General features: G+C 50.7%; 1 protein-coding gene across 1 annotated transcript in view; it reads right to left on the minus strand.

Moving 5' to 3' along the window:
• Positions 1 to 688: 688 nt before the first annotated feature.
• The window catches only part of WSCD2 (WSC domain sialate O sulfotransferase 2), a 71407-nt gene continuing 48182 nt past the window's right edge, over positions 689 to 23913 (minus strand). The window contains exons 9-13 of the mRNA XM_084820224.1: positions 17786 to 17907; positions 15695 to 15869; positions 14008 to 14172; positions 6021 to 6221; positions 689 to 1852 (exon numbers count right to left, since the gene is read on the minus strand). Coding sequence (XP_084676350.1) covers positions 1500 to 1852; positions 6021 to 6221; positions 14008 to 14172; positions 15695 to 15869; positions 17786 to 17907 — 1016 coding nt within the window. The 3' untranslated portion in view covers positions 689 to 1499. The remainder of the gene's footprint in view (positions 1853 to 6020; positions 6222 to 14007; positions 14173 to 15694; positions 15870 to 17785; positions 17908 to 23913) is intronic.

A 23913-nucleotide genomic window follows, 5' to 3' on the forward strand; every position in this document is an offset into this window, starting at 1 on the left:
GACTTTCGTCCACCCCTACCAACTGTGTAAAATCCATCCCGTCTGTCTTTCACAGATTGTCAAGCGCCTTTTGTGCCATTGTCTGCCCAACCAAGGAATTGGATTTTTTTTTCTGAATTTGCACAAATTTGCATTTGCACAAATGTGCAAATTCCCCCCAAATGGGCATTTTCATGCTTTAGCCGACTGGGGAAATGCACATTTTTGGCCATTCTAAAAATTTTGCATGTTTTTCTACGATGAAATTTGCGTAAAATTTGGGAACGTTAGAAAAACGGTCTGCTGCAGAATATGCAAGTTGGATTCATGAAAATTCAAACATTTGGTTCCATTGTGGGTTTCTCCGACATCCCTGCCCTCAAATGGTGTGAGACCTCTACATGACCTCAGAAGACCACGTGGCACATTTATGGTCATCAAGTGCAGTGTAGCGATGGACATGCGCATATGTGAACCAATCCTTGATGCCTGGCAGTCGAATCTGCAAATGGTGATGGGCCACACGCACATGCAAGTCACCCCCAGATACTGGAGGCGTAACATACACAGGCAGCTGGGTGAGGTGAGAATGAGATGATGGGGTCTTAAGATGATGGCCTGGACTGTACCATGTCATACTGCAGGTGCTGGTTCACCTTGTCTGAAGAAAAAGATCTCTGCATGTATAGAAGTAGCTCCATGACAGGGAGAGGATGTGGCTGGTATTTTAATCTCCCAATTGGTCTTTTTTAAAAGAAAAACATTCAAGGCTTTGTGTGCGTGTTTGTTTGTTTTAACATGGGAGAGTTAAAAATAGCATCGTCCAGCTGCAGCCTAAAGCGGTGCAGGCCTCAGGATCCTACCATCTCATTGCACTGCATGGGCCAACCAGCCTATAGTCATCAAATGTGCGTGTGAACCAGGCCCAAGGGTACAGTAAAGAAGCATCAGTAGAGAGAAATCAAGTCATGCAGGTGCTAGTGCCGACAAGGGCTACTGAAAGACCTGAATGAGTGCCAAGGACCACTGGCTGCAGGATTTTTGACCAGAAATAAAATGCTGCTCAGCTTGGATTGGGCCCAAGTAATGGTGCCATGGTGGGCCTTTGCAAGACCCCCCTCTCCCCGGGTGCTGCAATGGGCTAGAAAAGAGCAGAGGTGATCCACGTTACCAGGGCAGAGGGGCTGGGAGGCAAAGCTCTTGTGAAAGTGCCGCAGGAAAGATGTCACTTTGCTGTGCAGGCCTCTCCAGTGTGTATGTTAATTGTGGTCCCGCAACGGACACAGATTCGTCCGGGGGGGGGGTTGCCAAGGCATCCTCTATCGACAATGACGGATGATGACCACTCTTTGCTCATGCAAGGGGACTCATTAACAGCGAGCAGCAGGAAGGTGAGTGCCAAAGATGGGCCACCCACTGGGCGGAAATGAGTCACTGGCCAGGGGAAACAAAGCCGCACCTTTCAGGGCAGATGCCGCCCGTTCCCCCCAACCAGAAGATGTCCCCATCCAGCATGACCATCATCTCGGATAATAGTCATCTGGCACCCCAGTGAGGTTTCTTAGTTTCAGAGCCCTGTCCACCGTTTTGATGTAACCGTTGATGGTTCTCCTCATCTCAGGGGCGTAGGGGTCGTACTCAAGCTTCCTCAGCCCGGATCGTTTGAAGTTCCCGTCCTTCTGGCCCTCGACGCACAAGAGCCGGTCCTCGAGGACCGCGATGCCCAGCAAACTGACCATCCTCTTGAGCTGGACAAAGAGGTCTTGCTTCAGGTCCTCGAAGTGGACCACCAGCACACTTCTGCCGTATTTCAGCCAGTCCAGGGTGTGCGTCGCCCACCAGGGGGCGTAGTTCTTGACAAACTCCGGCCATTCTGCAAGAAGGGAGGGGAAAGGCCTGCCGTTAGGAGCAAGGCGGATGGGCTGCGGCCCCCAGTACGCTCAGCGCTGCGCCCAGCGGGGTGCATGGCTGGATTGCCTGCATCCCCCTATTCATTGCTACGTTTATGTCTCGCCTATCTTCCGCCATGGAATCCAAGGTGGTGTATATGTGGGCGCCCAGCCGGTCTCCCATCCAGGCCCTGAGCAGACTCACACCTGCTTGCCTTCACCGAAGGTGAAACCCCACGTTTGTAAGCTTGCGTAGGGTTGCAGGCTGAATTCACCCAGACAACCGGGAGCACGTAGCCCCTGAACCTATTCAACATGTCAAGGAGAGGGACCAGCCTCTGACCATCTGCTGATCTGTCCTGAGGTCACCGGGCATCAACACCAGCAGCAGCCTTCGCCCCTTTCTCCACGGCTGCCTTTGGTAGCACCCAGTGACTTGGCCCTCCCCCTCCTGCAGGTGTCGCCACGTGATGACATCATTGCTTGGCATGTTTCTTTCCACATGGAGCTTCATACAAGTATTCCACTGCCCACCACTCTCCTGCGGCATGCTCAGACCACAGGGTCTGCGAGCTGAGCAATGGGCAGCTGTCAACGGGGAGCCAGGAGTCGAGAACTAGGGGCCCGGAGTCAAAGACAGCGGGGTAACACCGGAGAGCCAGCCGAGGGAGTGATCATAGCAAGAGCCAGGAAAGATGACTGCTACCAGGAAAAGGTCCCTGCCTGAACAGGAAGGTTTCATCACCTTCCTGTTGTGGACACTGAACAGCCGGCCTGGGTGGCTGGAGCTACATCCCGCTCTGGCCTGGCCAGCTCCTGACAAAAGGCCGAGGCACCGACAGTGGGTCCCCTCCCTCAGCGAGTCTCCCGTCTCACCGCCATGGTCACCCACTGCTCTAGTTCTCCCCTCTTTCTCCTCCATGCCACCACTTGCTTGCTTGGCAGGCAGAGAGCCAAGGAGCAAGGCAGCCGCGGCGTCTCCTGCGCCTTCTCCTCCCCACCACCATTGTCTGGGCCAGAGGTGAGAGAACAGGCAGCCTGCCATGGCGAAGAGGGGGAGCAGCTCCAGGGGGCTCTCGTCGGTGGGCCCCTGCTGGGGTGTGGGCCCTTGGCAAGTGCCCAGCCATGCCTACCCTTGGCGCTGGCCCTGTTGCTAGGAAAGATTTGTCTGGCAAAGCTCTTTTGTTGATGATGGATATGATCTCATTAACAAGCCGCTCTGTTGGTTAAAGCTGTTCCCTTGCTAATTTTTTTAAAAAAATAATCTTTCAATTATCCTGGAGGTTTCTTGCTAATTGATCCTCCCATTAAAATCAAGTGATAAAAAGGATAATGGACCAGGTATAATCTGCCAGGATCCTGGTCTGGAACCTTCACAGGTCCAGTGCCTTGCGACAATCCATAAAAGGTTTGGGAGCTGACACTTTTGCCTTGGCCTCCTTGAGGGAAGGACACCCTCGCTTACCACCCAGTCCCCACAGCCCCAATGAATTGCTCGGATGGTGCATTATCCCCCTCTGCCCCAAAGAATTATTAAACAGGCTCTCTGTTTCATTAAACAGGAACCGGACAATTCACCTTGCATGATCATCTCACATAAAACTTTGCTCTGGAGCCTTTCCAAGGGGCTATCATAAAATTAACGCCGTGGAACAAAACGCAGAATTTAAAAAAAAAATCACAGAGACTTCAGCTTGTTTCGGGAGGAGAAAAAATTGAATGAAAAACAGGGTGCTCTGTTCTGGCAAAAGCCAGGCATAAAAAATGAACACGAGCCGTCTGTGCATTGACAGCCCTGGTGCAGCCTAATTATCACTGCAGGATGACTGGCCACTGGAGGAGCCCCGCAAGAAGCCGTCTAGCTTCTATCGTTCGTCCTTAAAAAATCACAGCTGTCAATGCCTATCAGCTTGGGTTGTACTTATTCCCGTTGGACATCACCTGCAAAGGTAGTGCAGTTGTGAGAGGCACCATCTCACAGTTTGAGAGGGAGGGGGGGGGGAGAATTTCTCCCCGAAACTTCGGGGGGCCGAGTGCCAACGTATTCGGCCGCCCGAAGTAGTTTCGGGGAGAAACTCTCCGCCCCCCCGGCCCCCCCCCCCGGGATGGGACTTACCTTTCCCAAATGTCCCTCCCGGCGGCGGGTCCCGGCGGCGGTTCGGCAGGTCTTCGACAGGGGCAGAGGCAGCAGCCGGTCTTTTGACCGGCTGCCGCCGCCGCCATTCCAATAAAAGTAAAAAAAACCCCATGCCCCCGGGATAGGCTACGTGACGATTAACGTAGCCTATCACGGCTAGATTTGCAAAGTCAGCCATGATAGGCTACGTAAATCGTCACGTAGCCTATCAAGGGTGACTTAAAAAAAAAAAAAAAAGCGCGTACAGCTAATGGCGGCCCCCATAGGCAGCCACCATTCGCCTTCCTTATTAGGTCGCTGTAGTCTACATAAAGATTACGTAGACTACGGCGAAAATAAGGGCAACGCTATTTGCATTGCCCTTATTTTCGCCGTAGTCTACGTAAAGATTTACGTAGACTTAGGGGTGGATGAAAGGCACTTACCTTTCGTCGAAGCTTGTTCGCGGTGGGGGGGAGGCGCTTCGCGGCTTCCCCCATGAAGTTCAGGCCAGGGGGGAGGCTTCCCGCCTCGCCCCGGCCAAAATTCAGGCCGGGGGGGAGGCTTCCCACCTTGCCCAGCCGAAATTCAGGCCTGGGAGGAGGCTTCCCGCCTCCCCCGGCCACGAACGCCATTGTTTAAAAAAAAAAAAAAACGCCCCCGTGATAGGCTACGTGACGATTAACGTAGCCTATCACGGCTAGATCTGCAAAGTCAGCCGTGATAGGCTACGTTAATCGTCACGTAGCCTATCACGGGGGCATTGTTTTTTTTTCTTTTATTGGAATGGCGGGGGCGGCAGCCGGTCGAAAGACCGGCTGCCGCTCCCGCCCCGCTCGAACACCCGCCGAACCGCCGGCCGGACCCGCCGCCAGGAGGGACATTCGGCGAAGGTAAGTCCCGTCCTGGGGGGGGCGGGGGCGGGGGGGGTCCGGAGGATTTATCCCCAAAAATTGTTTGGGGGGCCGAACACGTTGGCGCTCGGCCCCCCGAAGTTTCGGGGAGAAATTCTCCGCCATCCCTATGTAGACTACAGCGACCAAATAAGGAACGCGAATGGCGGCTCCCTATGGGGGCTGCCATTTGCGTATGCACTTCTTTTTTTTTAAGTCACCCGTGATAGGCTACGTGACGATTAACATAGCCTATCACGGCTGACTTTGCAGATCTAGCTGTGATAGGCTACGTTAATCGTCACGTAGCCTATCACGGGGGCTTTTTTTTTTACTTTTTATTTTGCAGCCGGGCGAGGCGAGGCGCCTCCTCCCCGGCCTGAATTTCGGCCAGGCGAGGTGGGAAGCCTCCCCCCCAGCTGATTTTTGGCCGGGCGAGGAGGGAAGTCTCCCCCCCCTGGCCTGAACTTCGGGGGGAGCAGCGAAGCGCCTCCCCCCCACCGCGAAGCAAGCTGCGAGACCAGGTAAGTGGCTTTCGTGCACCCCTAGAGGGAGGGAGAAGAGATTTCAGTTGCTGGAGATGCCCTGATTTGTATGTACTGGCACCTTCGGTGTCTTGGTTGGCAGGGCCGCCTAACAGGGCTGCGTCTCTCATAGTTCAGCCAGCAGAGGTGGGTGGCTCCGATGTCAGTGGGGCGTGATCCGCTCCAGGTTCCAGTCAGAACAAGTCAGAATGCTAAAGGAGCTATCCAAGGTGCTTGGAGAGCTCTTTTAGAATTCTGATTGGTTCTGACTGAAACCCGGAGCGGATCACCGCCCCACTGACATCGGAGCCAGTATCCACTGAGCTCGACTCTTACAATCTGCCAGCACAACTACCATCTAATCACTGTGTTGGAAGGTACTTTGGAGGCCATCGGGACGCAACTCCACAGCATCCTTCCCAATCCTGGTGGCCCCCAGATGTGCTGGACTGCAGCTCCCATCACTTCCAGGCAGCAGGACCAAAGGAGTGGAAGCGGAAGGTGTGTCTCCCATTCCGCTTCTGGTTTCCAAACGTGTGACGCAGGGGCTGCAAGACGCTGGGGAGACTGCCCCCCCGCCCAGAAGATAAGTGGCCGCTGGGCGGGTTGCCCTACGCACCCTTCCCTTTCCAGTGGGCGTGAGAAGCAAAGCCAACGTGGCCGCCGTATTTCCGGTTGAATTCGGCCATGAGCGCTTTGTATGGGTTGCGGATCAGCAAGATGGCCGCGTCGAAGGCCTCGATCTCCTTCTGCCCGCTCTCGTGGGTCTTGATGCAGACGGTCCTCCCGCTCCGCCAGTGGTCTCTTTCGCCTTTGAACCCTTTCGCAGAATGGGGGGGGGACAGAAAGAGCAAGGCGTGAGCTTGAGAAATGAACATGGGGAAAGAAAGGGAAGCTAAAGAGAAAGGCATGAGGGGGGGAATCGAAGATGGAGGGAAGAAACAGGGAACCCCAAGTTATGCATAGCCAATATTAACGGTATTTATGGTGGGCAGTGCCCGGCGAGGCTGCTCTGTCTTCCCTGGTTCCGCTGTGCTTGCAGAAGTGGCCGCTTATGTTATGCCACAGAGCTTCCGTGTTTCTAAAAAATAACCTTGGAGATGAGCGGGAGCACTCGTTTCCAGACGGGGTGAGATCAGGGAGCCCCTTCTGAAAGCCCCGCCGCCCTGCCCCATTCCAGAAATGCATGTCTCCGCTCAGTTTGGGTTATTTTGTAGATGTGTGAAAGAACCACCATGGCACGATAGGGCGCTACCCAATGTTTATAGTTTATTTATTTAAAATAAGACGTGGAAAAATATATTGCGGGGGCAGGGGGGAAGCAGATGGAAATTACAGTTGTAAGTACCTTGGGGCAGGGACCTGCCATATTTGTCTGTTACATGGTGAAGTACCAAGAGCACCAGCTGGGTTCAGGGCTGGGCGGACTCCATGCTAAAATACCTTAAAATGCTGTGCCCAGAAAATCTAAGCTTTGCAATCCGGTTTGCTCAATTCGCTTACCTCATCTCACAGTATGTAACCCTGAACATTTTGCTGTTGTGCATAATTTATTTTGGTTTTGCTAGTCACAGGGAGGGGCAAGGAAGGACACTGCCACCCTGCCACCCAAGAACTGGAAAAAGAAAACCTTACTCATCCAACTCTCTGGCTTCTGAGATTTCACAGAGTGCTGTGTACCTTCTCAAGCATAAGGACTAGAAACTTTTAAAATAAAAGTGCACATAGTCTTCCTTGGCTTACCCTCCCCGCCATCTCCCTCCTCCCCTCCCTCACTTGTTGCCCTCCTTTTGAAGTTTAGATTGTAAGCACCCTGGCCTTGCCTGCCTTATGCATGTGCCCAAGCTGCCCTCCCCAGCTGGGCACCTTCCAGATGAGTTGAAGTACATCTCCCATCAACCCCATCCTGCATGGCCATGCTGGCTGGAAGCTGATGGGAGTTGTAGTTGAACACATCCGGAAGGCATTCGGTTGGGGAAGCTTGCTCTAAAGCACCCAGAGCCCTGAAAGGCCCTATATTACCCCACTGCCCCCCTCTGCACCAACCACGTCTCTTTGTCCCCTGGATGTTTTGAACACCCATCTATTCTCTGGCTCCCAGCATCGCCATCTCTGGGCCAGCCGATTTCCCGAGGCCTCCTTGGGACCCTTGCGCTGCCTCAAAGGCACACGCGCTCCCTCCCACCTGCACCCTCCTAAGAGCCTCCCTGGGTCGGGACCATCGGTTTCAGCAGTGTCTTCCTGGCGGTGGCATTTCAATGGGACGAATAATTCCGGAAGAGGCCGTGGGGGCGGTGGCAGCAGAAGGGAGAGGTGTCCCTGCGAGGATTCTGAAGAGCGTGGAATGGCGCTCAGGAAAAGCACTTTGCGGGAGCAGGCCAGCCAGCCCCCTCAACCATCCTGCCCATTAATGGCGCAGCCCCTGGCCTCTGTTGGCACGGCCCCTGGCCTCTGTCTGGAGATTGGTTTCACTCGACTGGTGTTTCCAAGCTGTCTGTTCATTAAAGGAGAAGAATGGGGGAGGAAGGGGGGGTAAAAACACATCTGACACCGCAGCGGCTTAGGGGAGGCTGAAATGTACCATTCTGTGAGGAGGCGCGGAGGAGGGTGGCCACCTGACAGACCCAGGCATCACGCCCCTTCCAGAGGGAGAGAGCAGCGGAAGAGCACAGCGTGGGAAGGAGGCCTCTGCTCTCCTGCCATTTTGGAACCAGGTGCTGTTCCTCTCCGCCGTCTCGCTCAGCTGGCTGGGGAGGGGCTTGTAGCTTCGCACCAGAGCACCTGCTTTGCATGCAGCAGGGTCCAAGTTTGATCCCTGCTGTTTCCGGTTAGGAGAGGGGCACAAAATTTACCCCTCTCCTGGTTCCCCAGATGGTTGGGTGCGTTCTGACTTTTGTGCATTCTCCTGCCGCCTAAAAGGTGGAAACGCCTCTCCGAAAGCTTAGTTCCTGGCAGGAAGAGCTTTAAGGTAAAGTATGCTGGCATTTTTGCCCCACCCCTTTTGCTTTCAGCCCCACCCACCACTGGAATGCAGCCCCCGCAAGCATCTCTGAAATGACATTTGGCCCTGGGGGTGAATGAGGTTCTGCACCCCTGAGTTAGAAGAATGGGGTAGCCGCTGCGATGCTTCTGCTAGCCAGGTAACCCTCTCAGCCACCTCTGTTCAGTGATGATACTGGAACTGGAGTTACTGTTTCTTAGAATTTCTGGAGGCCTGCAACATTTAATCAATTAGCATTGCCCTTTAAAGTGAGCCCTTATCAAAACTGCAGATGGCAAGCACTACCTTACAAGAGCAAGCAACTTGTTTTGGGTCATTTAGGCTACAATCCTATGCACATCTACCTGGGAGTAAGCCCCAGTAAAGACAGTGGGACTTACGTCAGAGTAAATATGCATAGGATTGGGCTGCATATATGCCATTTGTTAATTTCTGGTTTTCTTTTGTTTTAACCTGTAATAACAGCTCTTGACCATCAAAAATCATGTAGCAGAGAGTTCCATAGTTCAATTTCCTAGGAAGTAATATTTATTATAGGGTTGTTTTACAAGAAGCACCCCTCCTTTTCTTCCACATAAGAGGAGAAGCTTCTCCTCAGGTCGTGCCTCTCATCACACATAACATGGGCATCGTTGGAAAACAAAGCAAGGTTCTTTGATTCCTGGCTCAGATTATATTTGCGCATGTACGCAAATTCAGTTGACTAAACCATTGGCTGAAACCCATACCACTAGGTATGCTGGAGAAATTCAGGAGAGATTAAAATGAGCTCAGATTTCGAAGAATCCGACCTGTGGAATCTGCTGTGGAGCGACCCCCTCAAGCCCTGCGGAGTTCGTGGACTTTTGGATGATTTTTACTTTCCCGAACTTTACAGATATAAATCCATAGAAAAGTACGTAAGTTTTTGCTGAGGAAATGTAGAATGGAATAGGGGACAATGCACTAAATGTTACATACTGGGGTAAATTAAGTAAATGCTTACATAAATATTTACATTATTATTTCCGTACTTTTGCGCATGATGAAAAAAATCGCATCCGTCTGTGGGCAGATGACGGAACAAAAGGCACCTGACAATCCGCAAAACACAGACGGAGCGGATTTTACACAGTCCGTACATCCCTACATACCACTAATCAACAAAGGTCCCTTGAATAGGGAAGAAGCCCTAAAATGGGAGATTCTTTGCCTCGTAGACAGTTTGCCCAGATAATTAGGCTGGTGGCCATTTCGATCACAGGGCATTTACACTGTGGAGCTTGTACCTAGGGTGGGCCAAAGCGTAGGGGCAAAGCACTCCTGCTTTGCATGAGGAAGGTCCCAGGTCCAGCCCTCAGCATGCCCAGTTAGGTCTCAAGTGATGGAGATGCTCTTTTTTTGCCCGAGGCCCTGGAAAGCCGCTGCCAGTCAGGAGAGATAATACTTGGCGAGGTGGACAAATGACCTTGCATAAGGCAGCTTCTTATGCTTCTGCATTTGGTCTTTGCTGCCAGGACATCAGGTATCCTGCAAGTGCCCCCTCAGAGAAGCTGAAGAGCAAGGCCCATGGATCTGGTTCTTAACGTGCTCCCAGCTGAGCAGTGGTTCTTGGGGAGTCCTCTGGTTTGTTCCAGTACTTGCTGGAGTGACACCTGTGCTTCCTGGGAGCTCTCCTGGTGCCTGTGTCTCTGCGTTCCCGGGATCTGTGGCTTGCTGCCTCCACCCTTTTCCCTGCTGCTTTGCAAGAGCTCAGCTCCTCAGCAAGCTATGTTCAGGTAAAGCAAAGCTTTGAATCAACACTGAGCAGAGCTCCCTTTGCAATCCCTCGTTCAGTTGGCCCGAGATCTAATTCCCTCTGTGTCAGGCAATGGAGACCTGTCACCGCTGCCCCCTCAGCGCAATCCCATCTGAAAGCCAACATGGTCAAAGACTGGAAGCTTAGTGACACCGGGAGAAAAAGACAAGAGAGGGAAACCAATGTGTGCCAGCCGCCGTTTCTAGCCAACAGGGCAGGGTGAGACGTAAGGAGATGCACACAATTAATTATGCATGTGCAATTAGCTTCCTCCGCTTATGCCACACGAAAGAGTTTCCTGGCAGCTCCGTTGCTGGGATGTGCTCCTCTCTAGCCAGGTGAGTAGAAACCAGCCCAGGAAAACACACACGCCCCCACCTCTGATATCTGGCCGGTAGAACAAAACAGGCTGAGGTTATTCACGCTCTCCTTTTGTCACATCTCTTTTCTTTATGGCTTGGGAGAAAATGGGCGGATTGATTTCAACGTCTCTTTAGCCCACTTTTCTGCTTAAACACACCAACTGATGAGCAGCAAACCAAATCCATGCATTACTTGTCACATCACTCTTACCCATTATTTTTCAGGGGGCTCAAATGGGACTTTGTGATGACATCATCGAGGGCAAACAAACGCAGAGCAAGGGCGATGCTTTCTGAAGAGCTGGAGCCCAAGGAAGGCAAGAAGGGGGAAATATTTGCTGGGAGATTCGAGTAGCTTTTCTCAAAAGAAAGGAAAACTGCAAGAAGGAAGCTAGGAATACACCGGCAAACGTTCCATTACTTTCATTCCATTACAAACATTACAAACGTTCCATTACAAAGCTAACACAGAGCAAAGGTAATGCTTTCTGAAGAGCTGGAGCCCAAGGAAAGCAAGAAGGGGGAAATATTTGCTGGGAAATTCGAGACATAGCTTTTCTCAAAAGAAAGAAAAACTGCAAGAAGGAAGCTAGGAATACACAGGCAAAGAAGGAAGCTAGGAATACACCGGCAAACGTTCCATTACTTTCACCATCCCTTCTGAGCAATGAAGTCAGAATGGCTGAGGTGAGACTCACTTACTGAAGTTTTGCCAGTGATTTACTGCACAGTCCTATGCATCCTTATTCAGACATTTATTGATTTCAATGGGATTCTCCTTAGTCAGTGCGAATAGGATTGCAGCCATAATTAAGCAAACGAAAGGCTTCTAAACCATTTTTTCATTCAACTAGTAATATCAATCATTGGCCAGTCACAATTACCATGTGGCAATGGGTTCCAGAAACCTAGGGAACAATCCTATGCACGTTTAGACAGAAACAAGCCCTACCATTCCCAGCATTGATTGAATGGTTGCATTTTTTGTCCCCCAACAGCCAAAGTTCTCTGGGCAGTTCACAAAACAAGACTTACGAACATAAAATACAATAACCTAACATCATCATCATAAAAAACATTTTACAAAGTTTAATACAGAATTTACATTAGAGTAAACAAACCTAGGATTGGGCTGCATTTATGCCACTTATTAAGTTCAGGGTTTTAAAAATCAGTAATAACAAGTCTTGACCATCACAAACCTATGTAGCAGAGAGTTCCATGGTCCAGTTTCCTAGCAAATAACATTTAATATAAGGACACCAAAAAGGGATGAAACTACGCTGGAGGAAGCAGACTCACCCCATCCCCTCCTCCCCACAGTAGCCCCTCCAGTCCCTGAAAATGCTCCACAGAGGGTTGGGGTCCTGCTGAATGGGGTGAACTTCTGAGTAGCATGGCTGGGAGGGAGGAGCATTGCTTCCCAACCCCTCTGGAGGGCACATCTGGATGTGACATTCGACACCCTTCACAGAAGCTACACTGTCAACTTGCAGCAATGAAAGAGAGCGGAAGGCACCGGGGTCCACCCCCATTTCTCAAAGCCACCCCCCACAAAGATCAGCGATGGGAGAACAAGCAATGTTTGCATTCACCCAGATTCTCTGAGTATCTCTCCTTCCATTTCCACGAACATGTACAAGCGCTGTTCGATTTGCATGAATGGGGAAATTGCGCAAAACGAATGCGAGTGAATGGGAAAATCGCACAAAAATTGAGTATTTTTCAAAGTTGTGCAACTTTCCCCCATAGACGAAAGTGTGAAGTTGTGCCTTTTTAAAAAAATGGCACAGTTTCAAACTGCTTTTTCTCTGAAATGTGTGCAGTTTTTGAATATGAGTGCATGTTTGAGAATCTGCAAACGTTTTGGGAGAACACGTTCTCCTGCTTGTGCTTGCGCCCGAGATTGCGACTGTTTTGTGAGCACAAATTAAATTCTCCCACATCCTTAATTAAGCCATCCAGGCTGTAACATCCCCCAGACAGAGAGCAGATGCATCATGGGAAGATGCTTGCAGAGCAAAGTGTCCCCTGCGACAATCCACAGAAAAGGGCAAGGCTCCCCTTTCCACAGACCTCCGGATGGGTAAAATGAGTGGCTCGGGGAAATGAGCAGAGCTACATCTTATGGGAGATGCTCAGAACTGGGTTTCTACATTTCTATGGGCATTGGGAATAAAAGAAACGGAGACTTGGAAATCTGACAATGCTTTTTCTCCTCCCTCCCCAGGGCCTTTTAAAAATGCTGCAACAACAGAAGCACACCCACCACTTTGAGCTTGTCTCCTGGCAGGGGGCGGGAGGTTAAATTGGATGCTTTGCTCCCCTCCCAAAGCATCTGGCCTCTCTCCCTAGGATCCAGGGTTATTTTTACTTCTCAACGCGTGCATCTCAGTTGAAGGCTGTCCGTTTTGCTCTCTGCTCTTGCCCGCCGGCTGTTAACGGAGGACGCTGATGCTTTATAGTCATGGACAGCAGTGTGCAGCCTTTCCTGGCTATATCATTAAGTTAAGTCTCAGCACATTTCTCATCTCCCCAGGAGACTATCGGAGCCTGATTGATGTAATGGGGCTGTCTTTGGTATGCTGCGCTGGGTGTGAGGATCCTTCTGGCTCTTGCAAGGAGGATGTCTCTTGTTAACGGATCTGTCTCCATCTCCCACGGATATTTTAAAACTCTAACGATGTAGACCATCCAAGGGAGCATCAGGCTCGTCTCCAGGCAACTGATCACAATTCTCATAACAGAGTCTGAAGCTGGCTTGCCTTCCAGCTGGTTCGGAGGGGGGAGGGGGAGGGAGGGACGAAGGAAGGATATCCAAGATGATGATGACAGAAAGGCCAAGAAGACCACATTTTCCTTCCTGAGGTCCGGGGCCTTGACAAAACTGTGCGGATGTGCCTTTAGTCTTGCAATGAGGCCTTGAGCTCACTGGAGTGCTTCCTGGGTTTTGCCACGCAGGTGGCGTAGAGATGGACAAATTGGTCACGTCTGATTCTGCTCAGGTTCTCATTTTTCCTACATGAAGTCCAGTCTTTCCCATTTCCACATCAGTCTGCAGTTATTTTTGTTTTTAAGTCTGCATGAACATGACTGACAACACACATCCTCCTGCATTTGAGACGTTCATTAACAAGGCGGCTGTGGCCCAGGGGTCTTGAACCTTGGTGGCTGCTTTAAAGTTCTGGCCGGTTTTGACCGAAACGCGGAGTGGATTCACCGCCCCACTGACATCGGAGCCTCCCGCCTTCCCTGCCCCGATGTAACCTGAACCAACCGTGAAGTGAGAGCTCATGAAGCAATCAAGATTGTGGGACATTCTTCTCCCTGCTTCTTACGATGGCACCATACAGCCTGGGCTCATACTCGCTGAGGGCAACAGGTCTCAGCCCTTGGTCCCCTGAAAATTCACCGCCCTGCCCCGCACCAGCCCCATTTCAGTTCCTAGGGAAAAACCTGGCCTCACCTTTGTTATACAGAGAGCCGTCGAAGTAATAGCTGCCGGTGTAGAAGCCCGTGGCGAGCTCAACGAGGTGCCGTGCCCAGGTGTTCCCCGCCCCGGGGAAGCTTGCAAGGGCAACGAACTGCTGGGCCCGAGCCGTTAAAAATCTCCTGTCCATACAGCGGTTGTCTGCGGACAGAGGAAGGAGCCATGTGTTAGCAAGGCTCTTGGAATCCAGGGATCCCGACATCTCATTGTGGCTCCCAACACTTCTTTATTGATCTCAGCCTCCCCCAAGCTGGCATCCTCCAAATAGCCATTGGCCATGCTCCCTGGGGATGATGGGAATTGCAGTCCAACACATCTGGAGGGCACCAGGTGGGGGTGGTAATTTGTCTCTCTCTGCATTGCAGAATGGGGTCAGGACACATCTTTTTAATTTTGGCTTTTTAAATGGTGTGTGATGGTTTTGAAGGTTGCTGTTTGGGATCTTTGTTTTCTGAATTTTTGTAAATCACCTTGGTTGGTTCCAGAAAGGTGGTGTAGAAATACAAATAATAATAGTGATAGTGATAATGATAATCACATACACATGATTATTTTTCAGTGTATGCCTCTGATTCTGATCGGAAGCTTCAGTTAGTAGCTAGAGTACTGACTCAGGGTTGGATCCAACTGGATCAACTGTGCTGGCAGAAACAACGTTCTGCTCCCTCCTTCCCACAGCCACCCCTCCAGCCCCCTAAAAATGCTACACAGAGAGTCAACAGACCCTGCTGAATGGACTAGGCTGTGGGGTATGGGGGAGGGGGATCCCCAAAATTGTGCGGAGGGGCCTTTTCAGGAGTAGCCCCCTCCCCCAGTTCCGGAATACCCTCCCAGAGAGGTCCACTTGGCACCTATTGTTTATTAATTAATTAAAATTATATCCTGCCTTTCTGCCAAAAATGACACCCCCAGATAATAAAGTAGAGCTGAAAAAACAGAAGAACGCTATCTGTTTTCGCACCAGGCAAAGACCTTTTTATCCTCTCTGGCCTTTTAATCCTCTCTATATTTCTCTTGCTCTCTTGTGTTTTTAAGTCATTTTGGCACAATCCTATGCATGACATGTTAAGAGAGAAAAAAGTCTTACAACTCCTAGCTTACCCCAGCCAGCACGCTGTGAGCGCCAAGGCTTTTCTCTCTCCAAACATGCATTGGACTGGGGCTCTCTAGCTCTCTGATAGTTCTTAAAGATCCCCTTTTGATGCCTGTTTAGCCTCTGCTGCTTTTCATTCATGGCATGGGGTGAGAGGCAACTTCTGGGCCTTCAGATGTCTGTTGGACTGCAATTCCCATTATCCTTCACCATTTCCCATGCAGGCTGGGGCAGATGGGAGTTGTAGTCCAACAAGGTCTGGAGGGGCGCATGTTGTCCACCCCTGTTTTTTTTTTATGGTTTCATTCTGCCACTTTTGTATGATTTATATGGATTATTTTGGATTTTAAGGTGTGTTTTTATTGTATGTTGCCCTGAGACCTATTAGCTAACAGCTATAGGGCAGCAAATACACCTTAGAGAGAAAGAAAGGAAAATAAATCTATTGCCCACAACTGGGAGGAGCTGCTGGGATTTGAACCAAGGACCTTCTGCCCGCAAAGCCTGCGCAGGACGGCTGAGCTACGGGGCAACCCTCGCCACAGACCGCCCCCGGCCAGCCCCTTCTACCTTGCACTTGAGTCTGGTACACGATGAAATACTTGGAGGTGCCACAACTCTCGAACTCTTCGCCGCTACATTTCTGGGCACAGAGCTGCTCGTCTTCCCGTTCGTGCAAGGTGAAGTGCGTGGTTGGAAACCCACAGTGGCAGGCGGTTCCAGCCAGTGCTGCGAGAGGGTATTCCTGGAGGGAGCAGCAGAGGAAACACTCTTGCCTTTGAGAACCAGTGACTGCGGTGAAGCAGGGGGAGGGCTGGGCCTGGCTGTGGAGAGCTGGGTTCGAGTCCTGACTCAGTCAGCACTGAAGTTCACTGGAGGACGGCCAACCACTTACCATCTCTCGTGCTAACCTACCTCACAGGGTTGTTGTGAGCACAAAACAGGATATGCCCTGTGTGTGCTGCCTTGAGCGCCTCGAAGGAGGGTGGTGGGACAAATGGGATAACTGAATAATATAATTCTGATGACCACGATGGACCATAGACATGGTAGCCAGGGCACACTAGACCGTAGTCCTCTAACCTGTGTTCAGCGCAAACTAGGCTCTGCTTTGGGATGTGCAGATTTTCCATGGCACTGAGCATTGGGTAGGTCTGGGAGAGGGCGGGGGATAGGAGAGGGGCTGGCAGGCTGGATGGGGGACCTCCTACAGGCCACATCTTGATCTTGGCACAATACACACTGCTTTGGGGTCCCTCTTTTTTCTCCCTTGGGGGTGGAAGGTGTGGAACTCTGCACATGTTCAGAAGCACTCAGCTCTAGATGCCAGAGTTTCTGTTTTTAAAAGAGCAGCATTCCCTGAAACCACCCTCCAGGCCTCAAGGACAGATGAATCCAAACCCTCACTCTGTTTGCAGCAGAGAAACTGCCAGTCCTGCCACAGACATGGTGGAGGAGTGGATCGGGGGGACACAGGCATCCCTGTCTTTCCTGTGCTTATTCCATTACGGCCTCCCCTCTCCAACCAGCAGGGAGGAAATGGCTCGTGCCAGCAGTTATTTACTGGCACCAGAGCTATACAGCCAGGCTGATGAGATCCCGTTCAGAATCATGGGCCAACGGCGCTCAGATAACAGGTGTGTTTGTCACTGGGAGGAAGGCCACGCAGAGCTCCACCGAGCGCTTTGTCCCAGTCTGCACTGGAGCCCGAAAGCACAGAATTACGAAGGCCTGGCAGGCAATGGGGGATACGGCCCGGGGATACGGCGACGCCGGGTTAATCGAGGGGCAGCCGGAGGGAGTGGGCATTTCCCACCTTGGAGAGCTGGGTGATGGGGGGGGGAGGCAGAGTTGGGGGTCCATCTGCACACTGCCAAAAAGAGGACACAAGAGGACACCAATTTGCATAACACTTGCATATACATGCATACATACATACATACATACATATGCGCAAAATTAGAAATAATTAGAATTTAAATAGAAATGCCAGACATCAGACCATCATGGGGAAGGCTGACCAGGTGCCCTGTGTGCTGCTCCACCATCTTCTGTCTAGCTTCACATGCCCCTGCTGCCCCCCCCCCCATGCCTCTTTGACGTCAAGCCAGGCATGGACTGGACAACCCAGCAGAGAGGGGACGCCTTCCGCTCTTTGGATGGTCCTCTGCAGGGGAGAGCATGTGCAGCCCTGGGGAGGTGTGAGCGCGGGGTATGGTGCGGGAGGATGCATCCCAGATTGTGGCTCCTGGCAGTCGGGCTCTGATGCCTTGCCTCCCGCACCACCAGACCCGGCCAACGAAGCTCTGTGCCTCGAAGGACCCATCGATGCTGCCTGCCGGAGCCTGGCCCTTGGGAATCCAGGGCCCTGCTCATCTGCATGGCTCCACCCCTTCATCTGCATGGCTCCACCCCTGCATCTGCAAGGCACCACCCCTGCATCTGCATGGCTCCACCCCTGGCTTCCATCCTTTGGTCATAGTTGTGCATCCATTCCCACATGGCCCCTTTAGATGTGTTGCACTGCAACTGGACCCATGCTGGCTGGGAATGATGGGAGTTGCAGTCCAACACCTCTGGAGGGCGCCAGGTTGGGGGAAGGCCACCCTGGTTGGACTGTGGGCACCCCACCCAAGGACGTTCTGGGCCGGGCACGCTTACTTTGCCCATGCAGAAGTCGACGCATCGGTCCACAGACATGTTTCTCATGACTCTGCTGGCCGGCAGAGCCAAGGAAACGTTCTCCGGCCGGCGGAAGCATCCGCGGAAGACGGCGCTGCCATCTAGGGGAGAGGAGAGAGACGGGAGCCGGTCAGTGCTCGATGGCGAGGGGCTCAAGACGTAAAGCGCAGTTCGAGGAAGGAATCCGGCCGGCACGCTTCCAAATGGGCCTGCAGTAAGGTTGCCTGAGATGGAGCATTCAGGCAGGACCCAAAGACCCACCCAGGCTATTCTGCCCAAGAGCCGCACAGATGGGTTTCCTGAGCAGCACCCGCCCACCCCAGGCCACACGATTTTCTCCTCTGCAGTGTTTACCCTCCACTTATAGGCCAGTCTTCCTCAACCCAACATCCTCCTGATGTGTTGGACTACAATTCCCATCAGCCCCAGTCAATATGATTGGGGTGATGGGAGTTGTAGTCCAACACATTGGGAGTGTGCTGGGATGGGGAACACTGTTAGGCGTGTTAACTGCTCCCATCTTCCCCTGGGCAGAGAGGAGGTCCAGGGGTGCAGCGCTTGCCTGGATTCTCCCTTTGCAAGGAGAGTTCACCAGAGAGACTTGTGGCGTTTTGGAATACTTGGCTCTTTCTTTCTTTCTTTCTTTCTTTCTTTCTTTCTTTCTTTCTTTCTTTTTCTTACAAATATACCAGTTGAGCACAAGTGGAGGAAACTGCTGCTGAAGCATTCTGGGCAAGGTAGCAGATCACCAGAGAGACATCACAGCTGCCCCAGATGCTTCCACCCTTCAGCTCTGACTCCTTCAGTCTCATCTTGTGTTTCGCCCTGTGCGAAACTTCACCCCCGCCCTTAGCTGAAGGGGGGTGGGGATGAGCCACCTTCCCCAACTGGCTCTCACATTTTGTTCCAGGGATTATCAAGAAACCATCAATCCAACCATTCGTTCCCATAAAGCAGGGATGCAAAACCTCTTTTCACCTGGGGAGCAAATTCTATTTTGGAGATGCTCTTGCAGACCACATTCCAGCAGTGGGTGAGGGCGTGAGGCCAAAGGCCAAAGAGGGTTGGGGTAAATATACCCAAAGTACCATTGTATTTTAACTGAAAGCTCTTACTACAATAACAAAGCTTTAGGGGAGGCATTTCAACCTTTTAGAATGAGGAAAAAACTGCACAAAGCTGGGAAACTGCCCAGCATGAACCTACCTGTACAGTGCGTTCATCATCTCAGGCCATCCTCCAGGTGTCTCCTCCGAGGGAGGCTTAGAAGGCAGCAGCAAGGGAGAGGGCCTACTCAGTAGCGGCCCCTCCAGTCATGGAATGATCTCCCTGACAAGGTCTGCCTGGCACCAACATGGTTATCTTTTCGGTGCCCAGACCTTCCTCTTCAATCAGGCATTTGGCAGCATATGATGAGGTTTTAAACAGGCCCTGGATTTTTCTTATTGATGGTTTAAACATTGTTTAGCGATATGTCTGTCTCTGCGTGTGTTCTGTCTGTCTGTAAGTAAATGGGTTTTTATGCAATGTATAATGTATTTAAGTGGTGTTTAATCTCTGTAAACTACCCAGAGAGCTCTAGCTATTGGGTGATATGTAATAAATGAAAATGAGATGCAAAAACGAAGCCAGCAGTTGTTGGGGGAAAGGGGGTGTGGGTCTCTAGGGAACCTTGGAGGGATGGATTGGTACCCCCAGAGGGCTTGATATGGTCCCAGGGCCTCATGTTCTGCAGCCCTGCCATAAAGAGACACCCACGGCCTCTCCTGGGCCATGAACCTGTCGTTCCCCTAACAAAAGACAGGGGTCCCAGGCCCTTCTGGGTGACCTGGGTGACTGTGACCTTCAAGGAACAGTGGCCAGTCCTTCTGGCCTCTGAATACCTCTGTTGTCCCCCTGCCAGACTCCTTATCCACAAGCAGATCACAAAATCACAAGTGAGTTGACCATTTCTGCCCTGGGCTCCACCCCCAAACCTCAGCTCCCCCCTGGGAACCGGAGGGCTCCACCCACGAAATCCATTACGCCCAGCAGCCGTTGGCACAGCACGTCACATATGCTGGGCCATATTTAAGGAAAGAGGCCGCCGCTGGGTGGGGAGCGCCCCTGCTGAGCTAGCTGGACCAACAGACTCAGCTCTGCCTAAGGCAGCTTGTTACATGGGGCAGAGCTGTGGAGCCTCGGCTTTGCATGCAGGAGGCCCCCGCCATCTGCAGCTGGGCTGGGAGGGAAGTCTGCTTGAAACCAGGGATGCCGGAGAGAGTCAGGACAGGCTAAAATGGGCTTGGATTTCTAAGGGTCTGGCCTGCGGAACCTGCTGCTGAGCGCCCCCCCCTCCGGGCGCGCGAAGCCTGTGGACTTTTGGACCTTTTCTTTTAGTGTCCTGAAATTTACATACATTTATTTGTAGGAAAATATGCACGTTTCTGCTGAGACTGGTGAATGTACACAGGAGAAAGTTGAATGGAATGGGGGATAATACGCTAAATGTTACGTAAACTATGTAAATTGTTGCCGGATAAATCCCTCTTATGGAATTATTTGCGCATTTTTCTGCGAGACAGGGGAAAAAATTGAATTCATCTGTGAGCGGACGATGGAACAAAAAGTGCCTGACAGTCCATGAAACACAGACAGAGTGGATTTGACACGATCCCTACATCCCTCCTTGAAGGCAGTTTCCATCTAACCTTCCCTCCCTGTACTTAACACAAGGTTCATGGCGGGGGGGGGGGTAATTTTGTTAAAACAAAAATAATGGCCAGGATTTATTGACCCATCGATGGATTAAGAGAGAAAGTTTTGATTTCCATTTTGTGCTCATAACAACATTCTTACTGCTATTAATACATTGGAAATCACCTCTGTTCCACATTTTTGGGGTCCCATTTGTTTAATGTATCCCATCATTATAATTCATGACACCATGGGAACTCTTACATATAATTCGTAAAGGCATGGGAACTCTTACTGCTGCCATTTGAAAAATTGTATCTGTCACTTGCATCCAGAGCATTTTTTTTAATGTGCTGTTGTAGCTACTGTTTCACCACTCTTATGCCAAACCACAATTCCGTTGTATTGATCTCTCTCTCAATCTCTCTCTCGTTCTCTCTCTCCAAGGATTGCATTGGTAGCTATGTTTATAGTTCTCTGGAACTATGCACAAATCAAAAGCTAAAATTAATTTCCTGTGGCCACCAACTTTGTGATAGTAAACTGTAGATTAGGGTTGCAAGCAATGAATTCCTGTTTTGATTTTTTCAAGTTAAAAAGTGGTGCTGGGGGGGGGGGTTAAGTCCTAAGAGAAGGAGGACTTCTCATTTGTGCAACTACTTTTCCTTTGATTACAGTGCAACCCTGGGCTTGTTCACTCCAAAGTAAATCCCAGTGCTGGGTAAATGTGCATAGGACTGCATCTGCAGTCACAATCCTAGCCAATCCGGGATCACATAGGGAGGCGTGAATCCGTGTATTCCCAGTCTTTGTCACTTTTGCATGTGTTTGCCACTATCACTGCTCCATTGATGGCTCTTACCCACCACAGTCACCTTTGCCTGGTAAACCGGGCCGGCAAGTGGGAGCCAGCAGGAGACGTGGGCCCTTGGCGGCAGCACACCAGCAGCCCACACAGGTCTGGCACCAGCCCCGATTATGATCTTCCCATGGGGCCGTGGCTTCGGAAGCTCCTTTTGTCTCATCTCTTTCCCTGGCTTGTCATGAACCATTTGTGCTTCCTGGCTCCCCCCCCCCCCCCGCCCCTCTTGCAGGCTCCTAATTCAATCTCTCTGCTGGCTTCCTTGCAGGATGATCCGCCGAGGTTCCCCCCCCCACACACCCCACACCCCACACACACACAAGTGTTCTGTTCACCTGCCTGGCTGGATTCTTCTCTCTGCCTTTGACATTTAAGTACCTGCTAATGAGCCACGCCGGCCCAGGCGCTTAACTACTGAAGGCGGAGATGAACACAATGAATGCAGAATGAGCGGCAAGACACAGGAAAGCCTTGGAGAGTCAAGAACAGATCAAAAAGCCATTTCGAACTCATTAACGGCGCTCAAGCACCTTTTCCTTCCTTTCGCGCGCACAATTTCCCCCCATCCACAGGCTGCGTGGCACTTCATCTGCCAGTGCAGCGTGCTCAGTGGGGTGCCCCCCTTCCTTTCATATCACGTTTCCCAGTCCTGGCAACCCAAAGCAGCTCTGAATTCAAGAGGGTGCAGATCCCTACATACTGGGCTGTGTATAACCAGTGAGTATTGTGTCCAGTTCTGGGCACCGCACTCTAAGAAGGATGCAGACAAACTGGAGAGGGTTCAGAGGAGGGCAACGAAGATGATCAGGGGACTGGAAACAAAGCCCTATGAAGAGAGACTGAAAGAACTGGGCATGTTTAGCCTTGAGAAGAGAAGACTGAGGGGAGATATGATAGCACTCTTCAAGTACTTGAAAGGTTGTCACAGAGAAGAAGGCCAGGATCTCTTTCCAGAGTGCAGGACACGGAATAATGGGCTCAAGTTACAGGAAGCCAGATTCCGGCTGAACATCAGGAAAAACTTCCTGACTGTTAGAGCAGTATGACAATGGAACCCATGACCTAAGGCGGTGGGGGGCTCTCCCACAGTGGAGGCATTCAAGACGTGGCTGGACAGCCATCTGTCCGGGATGCTCTGACTTGGATTCCTGCACTGAGCAGGGGGTTGGACTCAATGGCCTTGTAGGCCCCTTCCAACCCTACTATTCTATGATTCTATGATTCTATGATTCTATGTATCTCGCAAGCATGGAATTTGGTCTCCTATTGTATTATGCTAAGAATCTCAGCTTTTCATTTAGGGAAACACACATGTTCCTAGTCCTTATGAAAATACGTCAACAAATCCCAGTGATATCACTAGTAGCCAAAGAAAGTTTGTATAGCAGTTCCAGTGAATAGGGGTGATACCCCACCCCCCACCCCCACATCACTAACAGAATCAGAAGAGGTTGTGCAAAATTATACAGAGTAAACACATGTTGGCTTCAGAATTCTGTTTTTTCTTGATGTGTTTACCCATAAGTACATCCCATCTTTTTTTTTCTTTTAAATGTAGAGATATTTACATGTATTTGCCTGCATTTGATCTCTTTCTGGTTTTCCATGGAATCCACAGACTTTCTGGCCTCATCATTGACCTGAAGTGATTTCTTAGCAGAATTATCCACCCCCAGTTTAGAGCTTCAAGGACACACGGAGTGGCATTCTTGGCACAGCTCCCTCCTTGATGGAACTGATTGCCCATGGAGGTTTGCCAAAACCTTAGCCTGAGTATCTTTAAAGTGAAATGTGATGAGCCTTTCCATTTGGGCAGGATTTTTGACAGCAGTCAGCAGGCAGTGAATTTATTTTAGCACCTTAAATATATCTTTCTGTGTTAAATATAGATTTTAATAACACAGTGTTACTAAAACAGGATATAGCTGCTATAATAAGATGTGGTCACTGGTTTATATGGCATTGAACACCAATGAAGCAAACTCATGGAGGGGAAGTCTATCAAGGGCTACTAGCCATGATTTGGGATGTATAGATCTTGTAAAAGGTGCTTTTCGTTGTGTTGCCCACTCATTGGTGGAATCTGGTTTTTTCCAATGTCCTGAATTTGTGCAAATTTGCATTTGCACAAATTTATGCTTGTGAAAATGCAAAATGTGCACATCTCCCCCCCCCCCATGTGCATTTTCGTGCTTTGGCCTATGGGGGAAATGTGCATTTTCGGCCATTTTTTAAATGTTATGTATTTTTCTACTACTAAATTTACGTAAAATGCCAGAAAGTTTCTAAAAAACGGTCTGCAAGTCCATGGAATCCATGCAACATGGGAAAAGCTGGTGTGCTGTAGAATCCATGGGTCAGATGAATAGAAATCCGAACTCATTTGATTCTGTTGCCGATTTCTCTGCCATCCCTAGCCATGACAGCTAAGTAGAACTTCCATGTTCGGAGGCAGTGAACTGAATACCAAATGCTGTGCACACACTGCTCATGAACCTCCGGCTCTGCTCCTAAGCTTCAAGAGGCATCTGTCTAGATGGACTTGGCCCAATCCTAACCCGACACATCT

Source organism: Heloderma suspectum, chromosome 13 (genome assembly GCF_057233095.1).
Source record: "Heloderma suspectum isolate Gila_16-S chromosome 13, 16-S_ref, whole genome shotgun sequence".
NCBI lineage: Eukaryota > Metazoa > Chordata > Lepidosauria > Squamata > Helodermatidae > Heloderma > Heloderma suspectum.